General features: G+C 36.3%; 1 protein-coding gene across 1 annotated transcript in view; it reads right to left on the reverse strand.

Moving 5' to 3' along the window:
• Positions 1 to 293: 293 nt before the first annotated feature.
• VPS41 (VPS41 subunit of HOPS complex) overlaps positions 294 to 23979 on the reverse strand; it is a 110413-nt gene continuing 86727 nt past the window's right edge. The window contains exons 18-28 of the mRNA XM_005425684.2: positions 23353 to 23497; positions 22020 to 22061; positions 21862 to 21912; positions 20549 to 20686; positions 17631 to 17685; positions 16428 to 16568; positions 14817 to 14953; positions 7390 to 7489; positions 6572 to 6616; positions 5065 to 5144; positions 294 to 3500 (exon numbers count right to left, since the gene is read on the reverse strand). Of these exons, the coding sequence (XP_005425741.1) occupies positions 3420 to 3500; positions 5065 to 5144; positions 6572 to 6616; positions 7390 to 7489; positions 14817 to 14953; positions 16428 to 16568; positions 17631 to 17685; positions 20549 to 20686; positions 21862 to 21912; positions 22020 to 22061; positions 23353 to 23497 (1015 nt within the window). The 3' untranslated portion in view covers positions 294 to 3419. The remainder of the gene's footprint in view (positions 3501 to 5064; positions 5145 to 6571; positions 6617 to 7389; positions 7490 to 14816; positions 14954 to 16427; positions 16569 to 17630; positions 17686 to 20548; positions 20687 to 21861; positions 21913 to 22019; positions 22062 to 23352; positions 23498 to 23979) is intronic.

Raw genomic sequence — 23979 nt, forward strand, 5'->3', positions numbered from 1 at the left:
GTTCTCAGCAGGACTAAATAGCCTCGTGCTGAGTAGGCACCTCTAGCTCCCCACTCTCTTGGGCCCCCCAAAATGTTCAGTGTAGCCCAATATTTTCACCAAGCCTATCACACAGCATTGGGGATTTAAAATAATAAAAAAAGGACAGATGAGAAAAATCATCTGAAGACTCACTTTAGCCTGTCACAGGATGAGTGGGAGCTTTAAACAAGCCCTGCCTTAGGCTCAGATTTTGACAACAGTTTAATTAAAGAAATCACTTTGACAAGTTCTAAGGATGGCAGATCAAGGTCTATTTATAAAATGAACTATTTATTAAACAAACAGACATGAAATAACACATAAAAATCTTGATCAGAACTACTTACTACAAAGTATAAAAGTTAAGAACTACTAGTAGATTAGAGCATAACATATAATGCTGCACTATATCAAGGTACTTGTAGTAAAGCTACCAAAAGAAATAGTATTGATTAGGAGTCAAATGTAACTTACGGCTGAAATGAGAGTAATGTACACAGATTCCTCCACTTAACCCCTGGAAATAACTGCAAAGTGGGCATCCCTACTCATGGGGAAAGCTCCATACATTTCCAGGAAAATGTATAGAAGATTTCTGCTCTGTGAAAGTTTAGCGTGGCTTTTATAGTTTGTAAAGTGAGTGTCTGTCAGTCAGAAATCCAACTTATTTTGCTAGATCTCACTTCAACAGCAAGACGGTTTTTGCTGGTTGGGAGACCAGTATAAAGCCCAAGGCATAAAAATAACTCTCTACAAGACAGTTTGTCCTGTTTAAGTTATCTGACTGGTTAACAACATAATTTCTTATGGGGGAAGGTGAGATGTCCTGCTTACAAGCCAAAATAGTTTTCTCTCTTTTGATATGATAAACCAATTTATACTTACTTGATCCACCACAAATTGTTTCAGTTACCTTTATTGGTCAAGAACTCACACAGAACTGGATGTATCAGAGAAAAAATAGCTTTTAAGTTTATTTCAAGTTTACCTTAGAAGCACAAGAGCTTTGGCATCTGAAGAAGGTGCAGTTGAAACTGGTTAAGTGCTACTCTGTACTTTTCTGATACATTCTGCAACTTTACAGTTAATTCTTATGCAAAGTTCTTCTTCAGAAGAAAAGCTCTTGGGTAGCTGAGTATTTTAGACTCTAATATCAGATGTTTTCTATGATGTAAAGGCTTCTTAGGAAGAAGAGTGTATCAAAGTCAAGTCTGCCCATATGCTGCTGAATATTAATGAGCAAATTTAGACTTCAGGAACACGAAAAGGGTAGTCCAGTCCCTGAAGCTCAAATGAAAGAAGCTTTGGATTTAGAGAAGATTTTGATTAGATTTTCATACAGTGATTTAAAATTACTTGCATAATGCAAAGAATATGCCAGGCTATAATGTGTTATGATTGCTGATGATGGCAGACTAGCAAACTGAGTCACAGAATGATCAAATGCTTTAGTGAATTTAAGGCCAAGCTGAAGTAAAAAAAATATACCCTTTTGAAATTACCATGTAACTCTAATCTACAGGACACTTTTCCATATACAGCTATGGAAGTAGGTTGACTTTTTCCTCCTGTAAGCTGACAGCTTGTTGCACTCTTAGGATAGAACACAGAAAAACTGTTTAAAGCTACTGAAGAAGAGGGGTTTAAAAAAGTTTAACTTTTACATGCATGGCATGCATTAATTCAAGCATCATGGTGAAACCCTTGAGGTCACTGGAACATTTCATTTACTAGGAATCAAAGCAGCTTTCCTGATCAGTGTAGTGAAGAATGGATAAAGGAACAATATACCTGAGAATACGTACTAGCTGCTGAAAACAAACAGCTGCAAAGCCAGGCACAAATTCTTATGGGTGAAGCTTGATGTATGCAGACTATTCCCTGCACTACAAACCTCCTACCCTTCTGTTACTCCACTCAATCTATGTTCATTAATAATTTGCAATTTTAAAAATTTTCTTCTCAACTGTCTGTGTTAACACAAAGATTAGTGTGCTTTTGAGAAGATCTGTTCTTTTAATGATTGTTTTGCCTATGTAATCATGCAGAGTAAATCCTAGCATTTCTAAGCACATAAATTTTGATTCCAGTATTATACAGATCTGCACAGTGGACAACACAAAATCATTCTTCAGATTGCTATACCAATTGCCCAGAGGATTTTAAAACATTATTATGAATATACATAAACTAGAAATCCAAGTTTCCACAGTAGAAATTATTTTAAGGTGTACTTACGTGGGAATAAAGTATAGAAGAAGGTGTTTTATTAGAGGTACCATATTTTCCAGTTTTACAGATAGACTGCAGTATATACCATTGATTTAGAACTTAATATGTTACCATGTTAACTTGTTCAAACAGTTAACAGTTAATTTGATGGCAAAAAATATATTTTTACTTTCAAACTCAAGTTATTAAAAACCAGAAAAATAACTTCGGAGTTCTGATTACTTTTCTTAAGGAAAAGATGCTTATTTTGAATTTAGTCAGCATATATTATAAACAGATTACATTACTGTGAAGACATTCTCAAAGATACTTCCTTCGGATCAACAAAACAGAATGCAGTTCAAATGAAAAATATCGTTAACATCCAATTGACTTATTTAACTTAGCTGTTAAATTGCTAAGGCCAGAAGAAACTTCTAGAGATCTTACCTTTGAAAAGTCAGATACATTTTTTTCCCTTGCACTTAAATGAAACCATGCACTTCAACCACACATAAAATAAGCATAGAGACCTACTGCTGACTTTAAAAATAAAGTTTCTGGATGAGTTGAACTACTACATTGTGAAGATTAATTGAGAAATTAACCAGTTTCTAATGAACTATGAATGTGTAACAAGGGCAAATTGCCAATGTATGGAATTCACAGTTAACAAATTTGTTAACTGAAGATCTGAGTTGGCACACAACTTCAAGTTCTAAAGCAATTTCACTGAAAGGAGTCAGACTCCTGTGGGTCTCAAGGTAAATAGACTAAATCAGGATTGAAGTAGTCTGGTGAGATGAATTCATGGCATTACATTTTTCTTTACAATATCCAACCATAAGCCTGATGTGGTTCCAAACTGAACGCACATTAACTGATAGCAAACACAAATCTCTAAATCGCATGGGGGGTTTTTTCTTCCCGTTTTATTTTTTTTTCCTGTTCCAGAATGAAGTAACAAGCTGAGCAAAGGAACCATGACATATGAATTGCATAACAAAGACTTACCAGACAAAGATTTTCACATTTTCTCATTACCCAAAATATTCAATAAACAGGATAAATTACAGGAACACTTCTGAATCACAATCAAAATTATATACAGAAATGGAAAATTACAGTGGCTTTTATGGTCCTAACACATTTGGTGTCATGGACTGACATGGAGAACTAGGCCACTGCTATTTCTTCATCTCCAGGACTGCACTTCCTGGCCCCCTGTGTTTGGCACTGCATATATTGCAGAACTGGACAGAAGATACCTAAATCAAAAAAGAAAACAGGAATCTCTCAGAGAAATGTAGCCACATCAGAATGTGTGAAGATGAATGAAAAGTGTTAATGTCCTTCTCAACATTACTGCTCACAGTCAGACTGTTCCCAATCAACATAGTCATGGATAGGTGAGGGAAGACAATACAGAAAAACATAGTAAGACAGGCTGTTCTGGAGTCAGAGGGCAGGACAACCCACCACTCACTCCAAGGGTATTACCACCACCTGCCAGAAGAGTAAAGTCAAACGTCCTCCACACCAAAAATGGAAAGTATCACTGATTATCTTCATATATAAAGATGAGAGTAAAGTCATGTGGTGAGCTCCAATAACCACTGGATGCCTTAGTCACAGCTCTGTCTTTGGGTTGTGCTCCACAGATTTCCAACAACTGATATCAGGGCCCAAATACTGTCGTTTGACATCAAAGATGTGTTTACTGTTACTCTGAGTTTAGCTTTGTGCGCATTTTGTGCATGCACTATTTACATTTCAGCATGTCACCGATAATCGAACATCAGTAACATGAGGGATCACCTAAGGCCACATACTACAGTGTAACAGGGGAAATTTGGCTCTGTTACATGCATACACCCCTGTATTCACACATACTGTCTATGAATAGATATCATATAATATCTACGTAACATTTAAAAATCCCACCTAATCAGTCACCTGCCCCAGAAAACCGAGAATGCTAGACAAATTTTAGATTATTTCTCACAATAAAATTTGTGGTAAATATTGAAGAAATATCTACTAGTTGTTGGACTTTCTTGTACAAATGATCTAATACATTCAGCTTTTCTTAACATATTTAAGTATCCATGCTGTACCATATGGCTACAAGAACTTTGTTTACTTACAGATAAAGTGATCCACTAAAGCTATTTTTTCACTACATGTTAATGTTCAGAGATAGATACAGAATCTTAAAGACTTACATTTAATTTTCTATGTGATTTTGTTACCATTCGAATGCTTTCATTCCTACATTTAAACCCTGTTAAATCTAGAAGTTATTTTTTGCTTTGTGTTAATTGAACAAACAAACCAACTCCCCAAACAACTTACAAAGAAAAAAATGTTTTGACCATAAGGATGATTACAAAGATATTTAAATATTCACTCTGAAATGACTGATTTTTGTCTTCCAGGTCAGAATCATTTAATATGGTTCACTTGAGAAAATACCTTTATTCTCATCTTTGAGTATGTTTAGTTAAAGTAAAAGCTGGAATGGAAAATAATTAAAAAATTAGAGAGACTGAATTCCCTGTATGTCTCAGAGTTGCATTATATATTCTGATTGCAGAAAGTGATAAAATACTGTTCAAACAGTAGTGATTTCTTTCTACATTGGATGAACTTCAGTGGCAGTATCCTTAAACTCCCTTTTCTTGGTCACATACTACTATGTGGTATCATCAGAAGCTATGTCTGTAATCATACAGTTCCTCACAGACCCATGCCCTTCTCCACAGCTGACAAAAGAAAATGTGTCACTTTATCTTTGGCAAAGGTCTCAGACATATTAAGCTAATTCCTTACTGTGTTAGATACAGGTAGGCACTCTCTGTGAAACATGTGTCTGCAGTGGAACACTACCACACTGAAGGACTTGGATGCATCTGGGAAAGAGAAAAATAATTAATTTCAACAGGGCTATGAAACAAATGATTTAGTGGCTACAGCAATATATGCCCACATTCTGTCATACACAGAGAAACTTCAAGTATCATCTCTCAAAACAATTTCAAAATTATTCTGACTCATTCATAGAAACCATTAAGAGTGTTTTTTTCACGAAACATGTGCCAGTGATGGAGTTACAAAACAATTTTTTCTGTGGCTTAGATACTGTATACCTCCCTATCAGGTATTTTTCATCTCATTATATGCTACATGCTAAATTTGGGCAGGGAGAAGAGTAAACTACCACCAAATAATGCAGCTGCTTTGAAGAAAAGTTAGCAGAAAAATTCTTGCACTAGTGTGAAGAGAACCAGAACACTGAGCAGTTCTAGAGCCTGCACTACACACCATGATCCTGAAATTTGGTAACAAGCTGCCTAAGTGCATGATGTGAGCTTTCATTCTCCAATGAATATTTTGCCAAATTAGAACCCTTAATACAACATCCACATATCTAAAGAATAACCATCTCACTCACAAGCATCATTTGCATTCTACTTTGGCTCTTTTCACCTCAATACACATACCTCAAAGCGCTAGCATATTCAATTCTGCCAGAATCTCCTTGTCTGTATATTGCTACACATGATCCCAGTATAGTTGTTTTTATTTATTTATTTAAGAGAAAAATGGTAGAAACCAGATTAACTGTAAGTGATTCTATCCAGCTGTTAACCGCTAGAAAACAAATAAATGTCTGTACATATGCTTTGTCTTAGATATTCTTGCTTTAACAGGCCACAACAGGTATTGTCTTGGTAAAACTATTTCTTTTTAAGACACCCAACAACTATATTGATATTTCTGGACTATTGTTGCCTTGAAGAACGAACATCTCTGAAATAACATCCTGAATTTCTATTTTCACAACTAACTTTAGAAGGTGTTCTAAAGCTAGTTGGTTTTAAGATGTTGCAAATGTGGCACCCATGACTGAAGCCAAGAACTCAACACCATACAGACAAAAGATACATGCAAAAAAATTTTACAGTCTACAAGTTCAGTGTGAATAATCCAACAGATCTGGACAAGATTGGTGGCTTAGGTTTGTGGTTCTAATAATCTTTGAGAATACGTATGCTGATAGAATTAAAAGTTGCCTTGAATTCCATGTACTCAAAACAGAAAATAAGGAAGACAAAGTTGAATAAGAATATCCGGGTTTACCGCAACAAAAAATGTTCAGTTAGACTCCACTCCCATGTCAGAATTCAAAAGCAAGCTTTGCATAGGAGATTGAAATTTATACAGTGATCACCAACGGAGAGTACACATTTTTATGAATAATTTCTCTTAAAATACTACTAAAAATTTAAAAAAAAATTTACAACCTCTTTTTTTTTTCCCTAGAAAAGCATCCTACCTGAAGGAAGTATTGGAGACAGACATGATTCACAGATATTCTCCTCTGAAAAACAAAACAAAAGAAAATTAAGCTTTGTTAACAAAGTCCATGTTTACTTTTTATAAAGCAGGCATGAACACACTGCTATTACAGAAATGGAGCTTGGTCCTAAAGCATTTACTTAAGATGCCTAACAATCTATTAAAAATAGAAGAGCAATACTGAAGTAACATTTCTAATAACAACATGAAAAATAGAACTGCAGGATAGAGGCTATTTAGGATCAGTGCTGAAGAGACAAAAGGCAAACTGAAACAAGGAGCATGGGAGGGGTGGCTGTTAACTCTGCAGCAATTTGGAGCAGAAGCTCTGGTACTCTGTCCTGTCAGCTTTTGTCTCTGGCTATTAACACTCAGCTGGTGTGAATTACAGTGCTGTTCACATGCATCATTAGCACCTTGCAAAATATTTTCAACTGTTTCTGGCAATCTTCTTGTATCTTTTGCTTTGGTTGCAGATTATTACCATTTGATTGTCCATGTTGGTACTAAACAGCATTTTCACCTTTACAAAAGAAATGCAGGACATAGTACCTTACTGGCTATGCAGAGACTGATCAAGAGAAACAGCTGCATGCTGGGTCTTGTAGTTTTTGAGATACAAGTCATTCCTCTGCAAAGGGGAAAAGCATCTAGTATCCTCCTACACTCTACAGATAAGATAAAAAATGCTGGCTTTTGGGCAGCTTCCAAAGCACAGAGTTAGGAGGTACATAAACAGTCTATATAAAATAGTCTTTAAAATATTGAAAGTCATCGTGTTTCCTCTGTACCCACCATCCACTAGAACACCCTTCATCTGAGTTCGATGCATTTTCTTCAATAAAGAAAGAGAATCAGCAACGAGTATCTTTTTGCATCCTTCCCGCAGCAAGATCTGTTGGTGCAAAGAACATAAAAGACAGTGGTTGTTGAACAGATGGGTATATCAACTATCTTGACAAGTCACCACTCTGTTTTTGCTGCCAAAGTGAGTGCAAGGAATGTTTAAAACTTTTCAGGGTATTATAAAGGAGGCAAAGGAAGAACCGTTTGTTGCTATCACCTTTACCTAAATGAAAAGCCCACCAAAAAACCCCAAAACCCTACAAAACAAAAACAAACATCAAAAAAATAGAATTCTTTACAAAGATACTATTATCATAATTATGAACATGTTTCTATGAGATGGAGTTGACAAAATAACAACAGAGAGGAATTTTTACAGTGCCCCTCAGAATTAATTTCCAAACCATTTCAAAATTCTTCCTGTATCTTTCCTGTCTTCTTCAGAAAAGATATTTGATAATAATAAGATCTTCATAAACACTGCAATTCAAAATACATTTTGTTCAAACATATATCCTGCTGAGTGTCTTGGTTTAGAGCAAAATTTGGGAGAGAGTCCCCAAAGGGGATCTGGACGGAAGGTAAATTAAATTCAATCAGCCCCTCCCCCCCAACTGGTCCAGGAGAAAATACCTCCTTGGAGAAAAGTGGAAAAAAGCTGTTTATTAAATAATAGAACTTAAACAATATTAAACAATAAACCCCCTTGCCACTATAAAAGAGATGACAAACTGAGAAACCCCCACCCTGTCCCCGGCTTGCAGCTCAGCTCACTCAGTCTCTTATCAGTCCTTCTGGTGCTGGAATTTGTCACAGGCCAGGCCCGGCCCGGCCCAGTGGGCCACAGGTGCGAGCTGCCAGTGCTCCCCTGGGTGGTCAGTCCAGAGCAGGTTCCAAGAGGTCCAAAGAAAAGGGAACAAAACCACAGTCCAGGGAACGTCTTTGCCTCAGCCAGCTAAAACTAATTAAAAGCAAAAAGAGAGCTCTCTGTCCTGCTGTCTGTCCATCTGCAGACAACACAGTCCTGGAGCAGGAATGGGGGAGTAAATGCAGTATCTGAGGGAAAAAAAACTGTGTGCTTCTTCTCTCCCCCCTTTCACTCTCTGCAACAAGTCTTAAAGGTGCAAAACTTATTATTATTCAGCATAAACAAATGAGATGATTTGGGGATAAAAGCATCATATAGTCAACCCAGGACACTGAGGAGTCATTTGATAAGCAGTATTAAATGTCTATGCAACTAACCAAAGGTCTCTAGTTCATTCCTCTTCAGCAAAAGTCTCAGCTCCCTTTTGACTTATTTGGTATTTTTCATTAGATTGACCTGTCATTGCCTGAAATGGTTTTGAAACACAGAAGAAGCAAGGGCATAACAATTATACAGAACCTTATTGCACAATACTTAATGGAGCAAGTATGGAAAGACAACAAACCCGAGTAAGTATTTCGGACTTTTTTCTTCCTCCTCCCAAACTGATGTTTGGAAATTTGTTTTCCAAGACAACAATTCCTTTGAAAACTGCTTCCCAAAGATATTCACAGTCAATTATAATGTGATCAAACCTACTAAAAGAGAGGTATAAAGAAGCAATGTTCATTTCTTTCTTCTGCTCATTCATATTACTGGAGATACTGAGCATTCTAAGACAGTACAAAATACAGCTAATGCAAATACCTAAGAAGAAATACAATAATAGATTTTACAGCCAGGTGGACATTGTCAAAAACTCTACCTTTTCACATACACATTCTGAAGTAATAAGGACACACTGCTAAGAATGATACGCAGATAAGACTGCAAACCCGAAGTACATAAAAAAAAATTAACAGAGTGACACTGTGAGCATTTCAAATTGGGCGTATCAGTGGGTGAATGAGACTTTTCCAGTACTGGAGACATTGAGCTATAAAACATTTCAGAGCACCAGCAAGTAAATGCCGATCTACAAGGCAAACACTTAGAAAATGAATAATTCTTATCTGTTGATAATCTCAGGAACATTCTGGCTATGTCTTTCCCTTGCCAACTTTATCCAAAGGCAACAAAGAATGTAAAATTTTGTTGTAAATAAAGAAAAATGTTAGGTTTGAAAAAAATACAAGAAACTTTTAGCACGGACAACTGAATGAGACTGTGTCAAGTCCAACTCCTGGCCCTGCAGAGGACAGCACCAAGAATCACACCAAGTACCTCTGAACATCTTGAACTCTGACAACCTTGGTGCTGTGACCATGTTAAATGAAAGAAGCAGAACAAAGAGAGAATGGAAGATGGAAGTGTGTCCTAGCATTTCTTAATTAAAATACAGTGTGCTAATAGAAAAAATTCATTGAAAAGAAAGAACAATGAAGAGAGAAACAACAGACATCACTAGCTCACTGGAAAACCTCAATACTGTTTGATGCCTTAAAACCCAAGAGTAACAGAAATATCTGATATATTTTAAGAAATATGCACTTTCTCCCATTATTTAAACAGCACTAAGATCTTTCCATATCATATTTAATGACAGACAGAACTTACTTTGCTAGAAATGGAATACAGTAGGCAGCCATTATGATATAAATGGAAAAATTGCAATGCAGAATGTAAAACATCTATTCTCAAGGTAATAAATTCTCAACACTTCCGTAGAAATTTATATGAAGACCTCAAAAATGGGTAATTTGAGAGTTACAGAAAGTAAAAGAAAGGGAATTTGAGTCCAGAGAGAGGGAGCTTTAATAAAGGGGAGAGAAATAGGTAACTGTGTACCCTAAAGTTAAGTTGAACTAGTTAAAACTGACATTGGGCATAAATCTGTGATGAAACCACTTTCCAAGAGGAAACAGAATTGAGGATGAAACTGAATTTTATTTATCCTTTAAAAGCATGCAATTGTAAGCACAAGCATGACAGTATCATGCACCTACAGAAAGAAGTTTTAGGCAGAAATAATGCCTTTCATTAAATTAATGAAAATTGCTAAAACCAAAACTGTTATTGTGAAAAGAAGTTTGTTTTCTGGCTATATTTGGGAAGATATTAGGCATAAACCATTCTATTTGATTGGAACAGTCTTGATTTACATTTGTAAATCAAGCCTAACATTATCTTTAAAGAAAAGCACTGCACTATGGAGTTATTTTGAAAGGGTATACTCAAAACTATGGGAATTAATTCAGGCCTTGATTCAGCTTAACCCACAAAGAAGTCCAAGTTTCTCAAGGCCAGTTAACTAAATTCTTTCAAACATTATTTTTAGTCTTTACAGCCAAAAGGCACATGTCCCCCTGTGCAAGCTGCCACCTGCCCTCTAGTGCCTGCAAGGTGCCTGAACAACATTTTTAGTTATGTTCAAGTTCATAACCTAACAATTTTTTCAGGTGCTGTTTCAAGCAGCATTGATTGTATTGTCATTAGTTTCTTCTAGTTCATAAACTCTATTATGAATGGATAATGTGAATTCTGTGAATGGATTAATGTCTGTTACCCATCAGAGTTCCTGCAGGTTCAATCAAAGTGCAAACTAGTAAGTCAATGTTTGAGTAAAATGGCTAATCCACAATATCTCAAAGTACTACATCTAAACAAATTGCTTCTGTATTTTAAAGCTAGGGGAAAAGGAGTCTTAGGAAACCAACATCTTTCAAAGATTTATTTTAACAAATGACATAGAAAGGGTGAAAAATTAAGCATTTCTTTCTAAAACAAGGGAGGTATTTAAGACTCTTCTAATACCACAAGCAGTTCTTACATTTCATTCAGATACAAACCAAAGCTGAAAAGACACCTATTTTATAGGTTTGGAAAGCATAACAGGCTTATAATTAACTCAGAAGCCTACAAATAAGGAGATTTTACTATCAGCCTTCTCTGGGAGATATGTGATACAATGCTTTAGAAACCTGGAGAATGGTGATTCATTTGCACATAAAAAATGCACTAGGAATGTGTAATTTCTAATAAGTAAGCAGGTTTCTCTTTAAGACAACCTGTCTAATTTATCTATAAATTTATGACAGCAACAACGTAGATTTCAGAAGCAGTAAAAAAGCTTCAGACTGCTCTTTATTTGATAAATGCTCCTATTAAAATTCAAAGAACTGTAACTTTGTTGTTTGTGAATGTTACGGTATATAAACACTAAAATCAGCATTATTTCAGCAGTAAATAAACTCTCATCATTACAATCAGGGTCATTTGATTATGTACTATGGTTTTAATACATTAACTCAAACAATGGCAAAGACAAAACATCAAAATTAATTATCTTAATGGGTAAAAAAAAAAACAACAAAAAAATCACTTCAAGGTTTAATCCCAATTCAAAAAACCACTTAAACATTTCTCTGCTTAGGGAAATAGTTAGAAGTGTGCTCAGTTTTAAGCTCATGGCAGAATTGCAGAAAAAAGTTGTACATGATCTATGTTTTATTTTTGCCCAAAACAGTATCTAATTCTGCTTTAGTGCTATGCTTGGTTGGTTGGTAGTGATCAGATTTCAAAGGTTAACCACAAAGCTGAGGTTAGCTTAGAGAAGCATATAGAGCAGTGGCAGCATTTCATCTAGTGGATGGCAATTTTTTTAAGTGAAGCCATCAGTCTGCAATCTGCCAATATTATTAAAAAATATTCAAGGAAGAGTCCATATTAAAAAAAATTACAACAAAATTTGCATTAGTAGACTTTCTTGTTGGATTCTCTAACGCATACTGCGAGTCACACACACTTTGGTAGCCACTGTTTGATTTACTTGGTTTTGCTGGGATGGAAAGGACTGTTCTCAAAAGGACAAAGTCCGTCAAAGGCACTGCTTTTAACTCCTACCCATATTTGACATCACACCTAAATAAAGTTTACTGGTATGGAAACTCAAGAGCATAATAGGAAATTTGCATTTGCATGCTTACATAGGCATAAAACAATTTTATCAGGGCTTGCAAAAGGAGCCCACAACTAAACAACATAATGGCACAGAGGTAACATATTTTGGGAAGCCATCATTAATTATGAAAAGACCAGCACAGTTTTTGTGTTAGGCAGTGACTTGCAAGTCAAGCAGCAGGTTCTCTTCCCACCTGCACTCCTCCTTCATGGATCCTAGCACAAGATTCTTTTTGCCTTTGAAAATGAGAACAATAAAACATATGCGTACAGAGCTTGAGATCCAAAAAGATGAAGATATAGAAAATCCTAGCCAATGAAATTTGTATTTCTGAGTGAGTTCAAAATGTCTGGCATATGCTCCATGCTACACATCAAGAGGTTTCTACCAAAAGCTAGAGTTCTGCCAGGCCAGAATAAAGGCCAATGACTTCTCAGCATGAACCTACACAACATGTGCAGAGGTATGACCAGACATCACACAAACACACTTAAGACTAGCTTTAAAACACCTAATGAAGCAGCAATAACAAAAATAGTCCCTCTAGAAAATTTGAGTCCGTATATAAAAGTGGCTACTTTGGTGAGTGTTCAAGACCAGCAATAAGATCTCTATATTTCAATGTAGATATACCATCTGTTCATGAACAGTACATTTCATGTTGTCAGTAACACTTAAGGAACAGACTTATTTTAAACTATAACTTACACTTCTCTAATGAAATATTGCATTTTTTGGGCTATACTTTTTTCTATCATACAAGAAAGCCAAGCACAAATTACATTAAGCTTCGCTAATTTCTATTATCCCTATGAAATCTAAATTTTAGCCCTAGAGCTATCCAACTCTACTTCAAAATCAATTAATTTGAAATCCATGAATAATTTCAAAGCTAACAGTAAATTATTTTAGATATCATTCTCGAGATTAAATACATGCTTTTAATCCAAAAGTAATTCTGTTAAAAGGTATTTGAAGAAAAAATTGTTGTCATATTTTAGGGATGGAAATTGTATTTCCATCCCCAAAATATGACCATACTGATGTCATCAGCTTTGTCTGAAGCCACGCAATGTACTCTGTATATGTGTAAAGCTGTAGGTGTGCTTACAGCACTTTCTCAGTTTGCCTGAAAATACAAGAAATTTTGATTTAATGAGAATCCAGGAACAGGAGGATCAATGGTGGTACTGACAGCAGCAAGATTAACATGCAACTGTTGAAATGCAGCATGGTATTTAGCTATCCCCCATTTTGGAAGGGTACTAGCTTTGGACTTCACTCAATGAAGTCAAAACCTGAAGTAATGTTAAAACATGCATTATATGCAAACATGTATCTATTTACAAGTGTTGAGAAATGCAGAAATGTAAAATACTTCTTTGAAATAGCCGAAGTCATAATCTGAAGTTCACATAAAAATAAAATAATGGAAAAGCCTTAGAAAGGCTTAAACTCTGCCCTGAAGGGAGATACGGCCTAGCAAGATATCAGCCACGACCTTAATGTAACCATTGAGTCCATCTGTTTGCTTGAAATGTTGAAAGACTAATAGCAGATGGGGAACAAATGTCTGAGGCTCAGAAAATCAGAGTTTCAGCTGCCTACTGAGCTATGTTTTCTTGGACTCTGCACAGTCACACTGGAGGCATCTGTATTTTTCAGCAGAGCAATGGAGAACAGCATAACAGAGAATTCAAGTTTGTGACTTCTTTTGTAGGAGAGAGATTTAAAATATGCAGTGCAACATAATCTGCTGGCTACTTAAAGGGAACACTGAAAGATATGCTTCTTGTAAGCTCTTACAAACATATCTCAGAACCAATCGTGCAGGGGACTGCACATATCTGTATAATTATGCTGGGGTAAGAACTTCCATAATCCAGTGAACAGTCCATTTTTAAAAAAATGCATAAACAGCAACACAGGCATAGAATATTCTGAGTTGGAAGCAGCACTGAGTCCAACTCCAAAGTGAATGGTCCATAATACAGGAATTGAACCTACAACCTCGGCATTATTAGAATCATGCTCTAACCAACTGATTCTGCACCACTGACACGAATTTGATTTTAAAAGTTCATCCTCCTCAGTTAGTATGACACTTAACATATGACTTTAATACCTGATGAATGTTTCAGTGAGGGCATGTTGCATTCTGCCTCCATTCTGCTTCTGCATTCATGTGAAACAGAACAAGAAGTACTGGTCATGAAACTTTCCAATACTACCAGTTGGGCAGTATAAAATAGGCTGAATCACTCAAGATGCTTCCAGTTCTACTTACCCACCAGACTTCTGACAGTATGGAAGACATTTAGAAGGGCTAGCTGCCATCAAGAAATCTTAGCAAATTTCCACTATTTCTGTCATAGTTTTGTGTGGGCCCACAATGTCCATGACCAATGACTGAACAAATCACGATAGCAATTTCTTGTGCTGTTCAGAGACAAAGACGGTTTGCTGTCTCTCTGAAAATTAGTATCCCATGAAGAATGCAATATCTACCTGCAAGTTGTAGTCCTGAAGAATTTTCACTAGTGAGTCTCTCAAATTCGGAATCTCCATGCCTTCCTTAATGCGGTGGATCAAAAGAATAGGATCAACATGGGTTCCAATATTGTTCAACAAACCAGTTATAAAAGCTGTGAAAAACAAGAGGCAAAGAAATTAAGAGAAACAATCCAGCACAATACCTGATTAAAGGATACTATGGTGACAAGCTACTTGACAGTTCTCTAATAAGTGAAAACACTAAGTCTCTTTTACAGTCTTTGTATGTTTCTTGCAGCTGTATTTACTTAAATACAAACCTTTGGGAAAGTGAGGAAGATACAGTCTGGCAACTTAAAGAACTTCCAGGGTATTCAGCAAAGTAGTAACTGAGTCTCCAGCACAAACTCACAAGTAAATAATGCATTTTGATTCAATAAAAAGAGCACTCAAACAAATAGTGTTTAACTACTAACTAATAACTACTTTATGTGGTAATTCCATTCCCAATTCCGGGGTATAAAAACAAACTTTCAAGCACCTAACCTGATTTCAATGTGTTTCTAAACATTGGTGAGAGTGACATGATAGAAGTCTTTTGCTCTTTGAAGAGCATCTGGGTAAAAAACCCACTAGAATGATGACTCAAGGTTGTGTTTTTCCTTCAACCCCCACAACTGAGGAATATCAGTAGAGCTGCTCTGCACACAGGCAGAAACTGTTACACAGAGTTACTGAGATAATTCTGTATGTTTTGAATCCCTTTTGCTCTAAAGGTGTCACTGACTTTGATGATGCATTCAAGTCTGGGTAATTTGAGAATTCCATTCTTCTTGAGGTTTAAAAGATTCTGGTCACTTCTTCCTTTCAAAATTAGCAACCAAGGGATGAAAAAATACGTATTCTGACATTAATTCTACAAGACTCTCAATTCCCCAGAAAAGAGGTCCCAAGAGAGACTTTACAGTCTTGATTTAAAGCTCCAGAAGAGTTTGCAAAAACCAGTGGAGTAGATAGTTAAGAAAATTCTCTGTTTTCTTAGTCATTTGAATTTTGAATCTGCCTCCTTGACAACAGTGATGCTTATGTTTCTGAGTCCATCTAACCTTTTAACTTAGAGTAGCTATTCATATAATGAATGAAAGGCAAAACGCACTCATCTTTACCAATCTTACCTTTGTAACACAGAAAAAAATAAATTAATTGTTTTACTGAGGGAAGAAAGGTGTAGGCTTTTCATTTTCAGAATCTCAAAGGGAAGCAGTTGTAATAAAATAGTATGCAAAATCCTCATCAAATCTGCAGAGTGTGTTTTGGGGCTGTCTAAAAATGAAGTCTCATTCTGCTAAACTAAAAGCACTACTATCCCCTTGATTTGTCATTAAGGACATAATTATGCAGAGCTTATTCAATGTTAAGCCTCTATGTATTCATTGTGTAGCATACCCTCACACTGCCTTACTGCAAGTTTTTATGCACAGTAGGACAGCTGTGCTGTCCTTCACAAACTAGAAAACTTCCCTGACCATATAAAACCACCTTCTCTAACATACATGTGAATAATTCAATCCTTTATTTGCAAAAGCATTACACACATGCAAGCTTCCCAGAAACTATCCCACTTACGTGGTTTGTCAATAGAATATAAAATGAGATCTTCCCAAAGTTCTCCATCATCTTGTTCCTTGGCAAATTCAATAGCTTTATCTACATCTTGCAATTCTTCCATTATCATCTTCAAGGCACTGCGGCTATTACCCATTCTGCCTGGAAGGAAAAATAAGAGACTATAAATACTAATTGCTCATCATGTTCAGTGCTCTTCCAATAAGAATTTTCTAAGCGTGAAGTTGACTCAGACTAATTCAACTAAGACCCAATCTAGTCTATTCAGATGTAGGAATGCAAATCAGTATAATATGAATAAGTGCTTGGAGCAGTTTGCTGGACTGGGACCTGGAGGCTTTCTCAAGGATGTGTTGGGTCTTATTTGGGGTTCCGAACTGCAGCAACATCTAACATGAGGGGGAGTGTGTGTATGTGTAGAGATGTAAACTATAACATGAAATACCAGCTTCAAGGGCCCACATGAGCCCTCTTAATTTGCAGTAAGTATAGCACAGCTTACACCCATGAAAAATAAGAGGAAACAGGAAGAAGTAGCAGAAATTATGAACTATTTCCAAAATAAATTTATTAGTAAATCTTACTCTCCACTGGACTGAAATGGTCCACAAAATATTCTTCTTACTGAACCAGAGATTGTTTAAAAAAATATTTACTATTCTGTTCATGACTAATACATAAACATACATATAAGTCTTCCAATGCCTCTCATTCAGAGGTAGATTTCTTGGCCAGCTGAAGGAGTTAATTTACAACTAACTTAATGGAAAAAAATGATAGAAAGCAATATAAGCAAATCTTTCATCTCAGCAAAAATAATACCAAGCTTCTAAGATGTATTTAGAATAACACAATGGTTTAATTTATCCTCTCTTTTCAAAACCAACAGTATTACTCTTCTTTTGGAGATTGTATCAGAAATAACTCCTCACCCAACTTGTTCCCCATAGCCTCTGCAACATTTCCAGAACCCCAGAAGAACACCAAGTAACACAATATATGAAATATATAGTAACACAAAATATATGAAATATATAGTAACACAATATATGAAATTAAGATGTATCCATCCAGTGATTTGTTTTATTTTCTAAGTCATGTTATTTGGTTTAGATATTAGAAAATATATCTTCACACCATAAACTTTATTACAAGTTTAAAAGTGTTGTAATTGATCACAGTTATTTATTCTGAGTTACTTACTCAGAAGATAGACTGTCTCCTCTACAAAGTTCCTCTGCTGGCAGATCTCAAGAGCCTTGAATGTAAGGGAAGAGAAGAGAGAATATATGGAAACCACGCAACATGAAATTTTATTGATCACAAATGCTGCAAGAAGCTTGAAGTGATTTTTCTATGTAGTTACATTATTCGTTTTGACAGGAACGCAGCTCCCTTAATAAGCACTGCCAAGTCCTCTGGCCTTAATTAAGAAGAGAAACTCTGTGACTTCCATGACTCTCTTTAAAATTCTTCTCTGAGACTGAATAAATCTGGGGACAGAACAGGTATTTCAGTCTGGACTATGTCAATCTCTGCCTTTAATTCTACTGGCAACTTCTTTATTCAGCCTCCAAAAGTTGGTTAATACAAAACATTAAGGTTATCTACTACCAAGACTTGCTTCCTGTGGGTGGACTTACATAGTCTCTAGTGATGGAATTCTGCTTGATATTCATTAAAACACAAGGCTGAAAATCTCTTTAGGGTAACCAGAATGGTTTCAGGAGAGAGAGTGCCCTCCAAATTTTGTACCAAGAAGACAATGCAAAATAACAAATGTGAAAGAATATGGAGAAAGCATTTCTTGTAAATTTGGTTTAAAGACATGAGTGCTAAGTATCTTCAGCAGCTACAGAATTTGTGCGTAGTTGGAAACTAGCACAATTATAAAAACTACCAAACTGATTACCAACAAGTTTGTAGTAACAGGAAATCAGCAGGGCTGGTATGCCATAAACAATGCCATGTCTGTTTCCAATTTGGAAACAGAAAGCAAACTCAAGATTCATAGCGTTCCTGTAAAGACAACTGTTCACCAACCTTCACACTTCGAAATCAAAGTTTTAAATATATAAAGTATAGCTACAATCAAAGATAAGGTAGGAATTCACCTTTCCTTCCAATTCCCATTATTTCAGAAGGGTTACTATGAAGATTAGAGGTATGGACAACAAATTCTGGGCTAGGGGTAAGTGAATTACCAACTAGATACTTCAGATGAAGGAAGGTATGAATAATACTAATAAGTTATATACACAGCTGACAGCCCTCTTTTTCCTCTCCACTTCAAAGATAAACTACACAGCACCAGGTATTCAGTAGTTCTAGATACTGCCATTTCCTGACTCCTCCCTCTAGAGGAAAACAGGGAACATTCCTACTTCTCTTCCAGCTCATTTTTAAAATGTTTGCTAAACTGCACTTGACTAAAAGTGGCTTACTTCTAGAGAGCACAAATTATTTCTTCTTGATGAGTTTATAATTTCATTAGAACAATAAAAAGAGCAGATTTTTTTCAAACAGAAATTGATTTTTGCCATTTATACACTGTGTTGGAACTTGCTTAACAGGAAGTGAAAACAGCAGTAACTGGGAAATTCTTAGTCCCCTTTTCAACTTCTTAGAACAAAGATCTGTATGTCACAAGAAGTGTTATTATACAGCATGCATGGTAAGAAGTATAATTACAGAATTAATAGTATCTTTTTGTCTCTTCCTTAGCTTCTTACTGAAAGATGTTAACATTTTAATATTAAGGTTAGAATTACACATTTTTTCTGAAATTCTCTCTTGACTTTGGTGATTATTGCACCACACCTTCCAGAAGCTGATGGGTCTCTGACCTATTCTTGCTCAAAGCCTGTATGTTCAGCAAAGCAATGCCAGCAATGAGCATCAGTTTCACATAGCACTTTTCTGCACCACCTGCCACTAAAGAAAGGAGGCTGGACGTGCAACAACTAAAATTAATTTGCCTCAAAATTAAAGAAAAATGCAGGTAAGGTTTTATACATAAAACCATGATCACATGAATAACACATAAGGCAGAACCTAAGAATCATAAAATTAAAAACAAGTAAGCCAATATTGTAGACCAAAGTTTCTGGCTGGAAACCTCTCAGGCTCACTGCCTAAACTAGTCAATCTAGTTTCAGGTAATGGTTTCAACAAATTCCAATTCTCAAATCTAAGAATGTATAAAAATATAAGAACGTATTTTCCAGTAGACAAAAGCATGCAAAACAAGAGAGGTACCAGGAACAGTACTAGTTTACTAGTTTTCTTTGGAATGTTAACCATGTAATACAACATTCAATATTACACTTGAAAACTACTGTATTGTGTCACCATTATAGCTGCATATGGATACGCAAGGTCTGCTCTGCTCAGCCATTAACAGCAACAAATACAAATAATAAAATACTGACCAATCTAAACCAGAAAAAATAGAATTTCCATTTGTTTCACATTAATTCAGGCAGGTGAAACAACTCAAGATTGGCCTTACCTTTATGCATTTTGTAATTTGACAAGAAAGAGCAAGGAAGGAAAATAGGAAAAAAATATAAAAATATTAGAAGATGGAAACCTGGTACTCTGTAAAACCTCAAGTGTATTAGCCAAATTACAAAGACAAAATACTTTTAGCCCTGTTAGTTCAGTGACGTATTGTGTATATTATTCAACAGAAACTTATGGCCTTACAATAAAAAGATAGAATAACTACAGTTACAGCTACTGGTTTTTCAAGATCTAACACTGACAGCTCCTAGATTTGGCAAAATGATTGTCAATTTCTTGAACCCATAACCTACTGTTCAGTCAGGCTAAGCACTGATGAGGAGATATGTTGTAGCTAGAACTGTAGTCAGAACTGTAGTCAGAACTTCTGCATTAAAAATACCCATCAATTCCTGCCCTGTGAGCTGAGAGAGGAAAGTCTCAGGTGTCATCAGCTCTGCAAACCAAACTGCAGGTGATTGTCATAAACTTAAAGGATCCCTCATATTGGCAGTAGAGGGCAGTACCAGACACAGCTTGAAATTCACAAGACTACAAGCCACAGACCAGGACCTTAATAAAAATCAAGGACTTATGCTTAGATTTTTGGGGCTTACCTTCTCCAGTGGGCAGTGTGTGCTGTCTCTGAGAAATGGAAGCAAGTTTGGTCGATCATATTCAGCATAAAGACTGATCTGTTTCTCATGATATCGTTGGCCTTTATGGTGGTCTCTTTTGAAAAGCTTGTGTAAATACTAGGAATCAAAAAAGAATCAGAATTCAAACTCACTTATTCAATATTATTAATGGAATAATAGAAACTCCTGAGTTGGAAGGGAACCACATAGATAATCAAATTCCAACTCCTGGCCCTGCACAGGACAGCCCCAGGAACCGCACCATGTCCCTGAGAGCATCGTCCAAATGCTTCTTCAACTCAGATAGGCTTAATGCTGTGACCACTTCCCCAGAGTGGAAGACTGTTCCAGTGCGCAGTCACTGTAGTGGGCAAAGCTTTTCCTAATATCTAACCTAAACCTCCCCTGACATAGCTTCATGCTGTTCTCTTGGGTCCTGTCACAGGTCAACGGAGAAGAGATTATGCCTGCTGATGCTTCCCCTGTGAAGAAAGTGTAAATGCTACAAGCATTCCCCTCAGTCTCCTCTTCTCTGGGCAGAACAAAACCAAGTGACCTCAGCTGCTCTTTGTGTGGCTTCTCCTCTAGACCATTCACCATTTTCGTTGCCTTCCTCTGTATGCATCCCTTCCGTAAACTGACAGTCTGTCAGTTGCCTTTGCAAAGCTCTTAGGCTGTGGACTGCACTTTTCATAGATCTGCTTCCCATAATCAGATCTCTAACCCATAAATCATCTCTTCACCAGATGAACACCTGAACCCTATCTGTAATCAGCAGCAAGTTAAACTTCCCTCTCTAATACAGCCCAAGCCCACAGTCACATATTATGTGATTACAATGATACTGTAATTCTGTACAAACAAAAACAATTTGACAGTGTATGAAGTTACAGCTCCAGAAAAACAAGCAATTCACTTTCTCTATGGATCAGCAAAACGTATTTTAGAGCTGCACCCACCAACCACTCCCATTTTTGGGTAGGGAAAAAGGAGGAATAAAAGCAAGAAGTAACTGACCAGGAAAGACAAGTGCCTACAATGCTATAAGGAGATGTTAATAAGCCTGCATTACGTTATCAAATTCTCACAGGTACACATTTTTAGATCATTTAACTACTGTGAAGAAGGTATGGCTATGCTAAATAGGAAATTGGCAGAAGTAGCCACTTTGATGATTTAAGACATTTCAGTGTCAGGTTCACTTTGACAAGATAAACACACCTGTAAAAGGTATGTCCAGCCAAGAGTTTACTCAGCTCAACTTCAAATCAACAGAATACAGGAATACTTACCACATGCTGTAACTCAGGCCTGTTTTCTAACTCTTCAACAACTCTGTCAATCTGAAACAAAACAAACCTGTGATAAACATCACATTTACAAGACTGGAAAAAGGACAGGTAATAAAAGCTAGCATTGGACTGCCATGCCATGAACTTGGTATACTCACGGAAATTTTATCTTCATTATCCAAAAGCATGTCTACTGCTTTCTACAACAGAGAAAGAGAACTCAAGTAGGTAACAGGCACAAATATTTTCTTACCCTCTATATAGTATTATGCTTATTCATGGATGGGTGTCAGATGGACAGACCTACTCTTTTCAGCAACAGAAATTCAGAAAGCAATTTATATAACACCAGCATATCCTGACAGCACAGCATTGCAGTATTCTTCCAGAATACTTCTCCTAAGTTCCCTCATTAATAGCAGTAAATGCTGTGCACCTACGCTGCAGGTGAAGTATGCCCACTGAATCACCATCAGTCACAAAAAGATATTGCCAAACGAGAAAATACCATGTAGAAATACCATTTGTTCCATCTCAAAAGAGAACTGCAGGGTGACGACTATGTAAGAAACACATAATTCAACCTGCCTCACAATTGGATTCCTCCAAACTACCTGGAGACCAATACCATTAATCAAGCAGACAAGACCATGTAAGCCAAGTGGCCACCAGGATTCAGGTTCTGCTTCCTCTTTCAAGAGCAAACTTGTGCTTCACTTTCAAAAAATACCAAACCAGAGATTCCTACTTATTCTGTTGAATTAAACAAAAATTATACTTTTTTCCCTCCATGAATGGAGAAAAATGGGCATACTAAAGATGATCACCACCAGCAGAGATCCATATTTTAGCTACAGTGCTTAAACAACTGTTGCACAGAAAAAAGAGATCTACTTGGTTATCTTCCCAGTGATCATACCAAAATTAATTTGCTTGGGTTTTACAGCCAGCTGGAAAGAAAGAAGGTAGAATTCAGCATGGAATAAACACTTCCTGATTTTTGGAATTTAGGTTGATAACCTTGTAAAATTTCAGAAGCAGATTAATTTTCTGTGGTGAAAGGAAATGGCAAGTACATTTAATATATGCTTAAATAAATCCACTATCTCCTTAATTAATGGCTTATTAATACCATTATTTGATTCAAAATATAGAAAGAATAACATGGTGAAATGATACTCTGTGTGAAATTATATTCAGTGTTGCGACTTGAGAATCACAACAATGCTCTCAAATGATGCGGACACTCACTTTTCTCACTGAGAGTGACAAATGGAAATGGAAAGGAAACACAAATGGAAATATGAAGGAAAAAAATAATCCTTGGGTCAATTATTTTGCGATCTAGGCAAACAATCTTCTTTATCTCAGAGTGTATCCAGATGTAGCAAACACACTCTCTGCCTCAACATCATCTATAGATCATTTATTTTTAATCTGTTAAATTGTATTTAGAGGAAAGTGAATATAAAATCATTAGGATCACTATACCTCTGAATCGAAATCCATGAGCAGAACAATTTTGTCTCTGATAGAACTGAAGAGATTGTGCTTGTGGATCAACTGGAAGACATCTTTGTGCCTCAGAGTTAGGTAGATTTCTAGGGCTCTGCCATAGCGCTGATCGTAAGTGTACCTGATAGAAACAGGATTATAAAACATGTAATATTAACATACTTATGTGTAGGAAAATCACTTATGAGAGAAAATATAAACATACTCTAGTATGTAAAACGTTAGGATACTACTTGATTTTATAAATATCTAAACAGACCTGTGATTATTTCTGTATGGGGAAATAAACATCAGGCAACATTAATTACACCTCTGTTTATATTGACCTTCATTTGTGTTTGGACCTGCAGTTTTCTGCATTTTCATTCTCCATTTTCAACTCACAGGGGAAGACACACAAAATGCTAGCCTTTCAATTCTTGGAAACTAACTGGAACACTCTTCAGAGCTTAAAAAACATTGTCCTCTTAGAACTTTTGGACAGATTGTAACATAGCGATAGACAGTAATTCTTCTTTCTTCAAAGAAGAAGTGAGAAAATAACACAGTGATCAGGCTGAGAAAATCAAAGAGCTTTATCCCTGTACGAAGTGACCAAGAATC

Source organism: Geospiza fortis, unplaced genomic scaffold (assembly GCF_000277835.1).
Source record: "Geospiza fortis unplaced genomic scaffold, GeoFor_1.0 scaffold265, whole genome shotgun sequence".
Taxonomy (NCBI): domain Eukaryota; kingdom Metazoa; phylum Chordata; class Aves; order Passeriformes; family Thraupidae; genus Geospiza; species Geospiza fortis.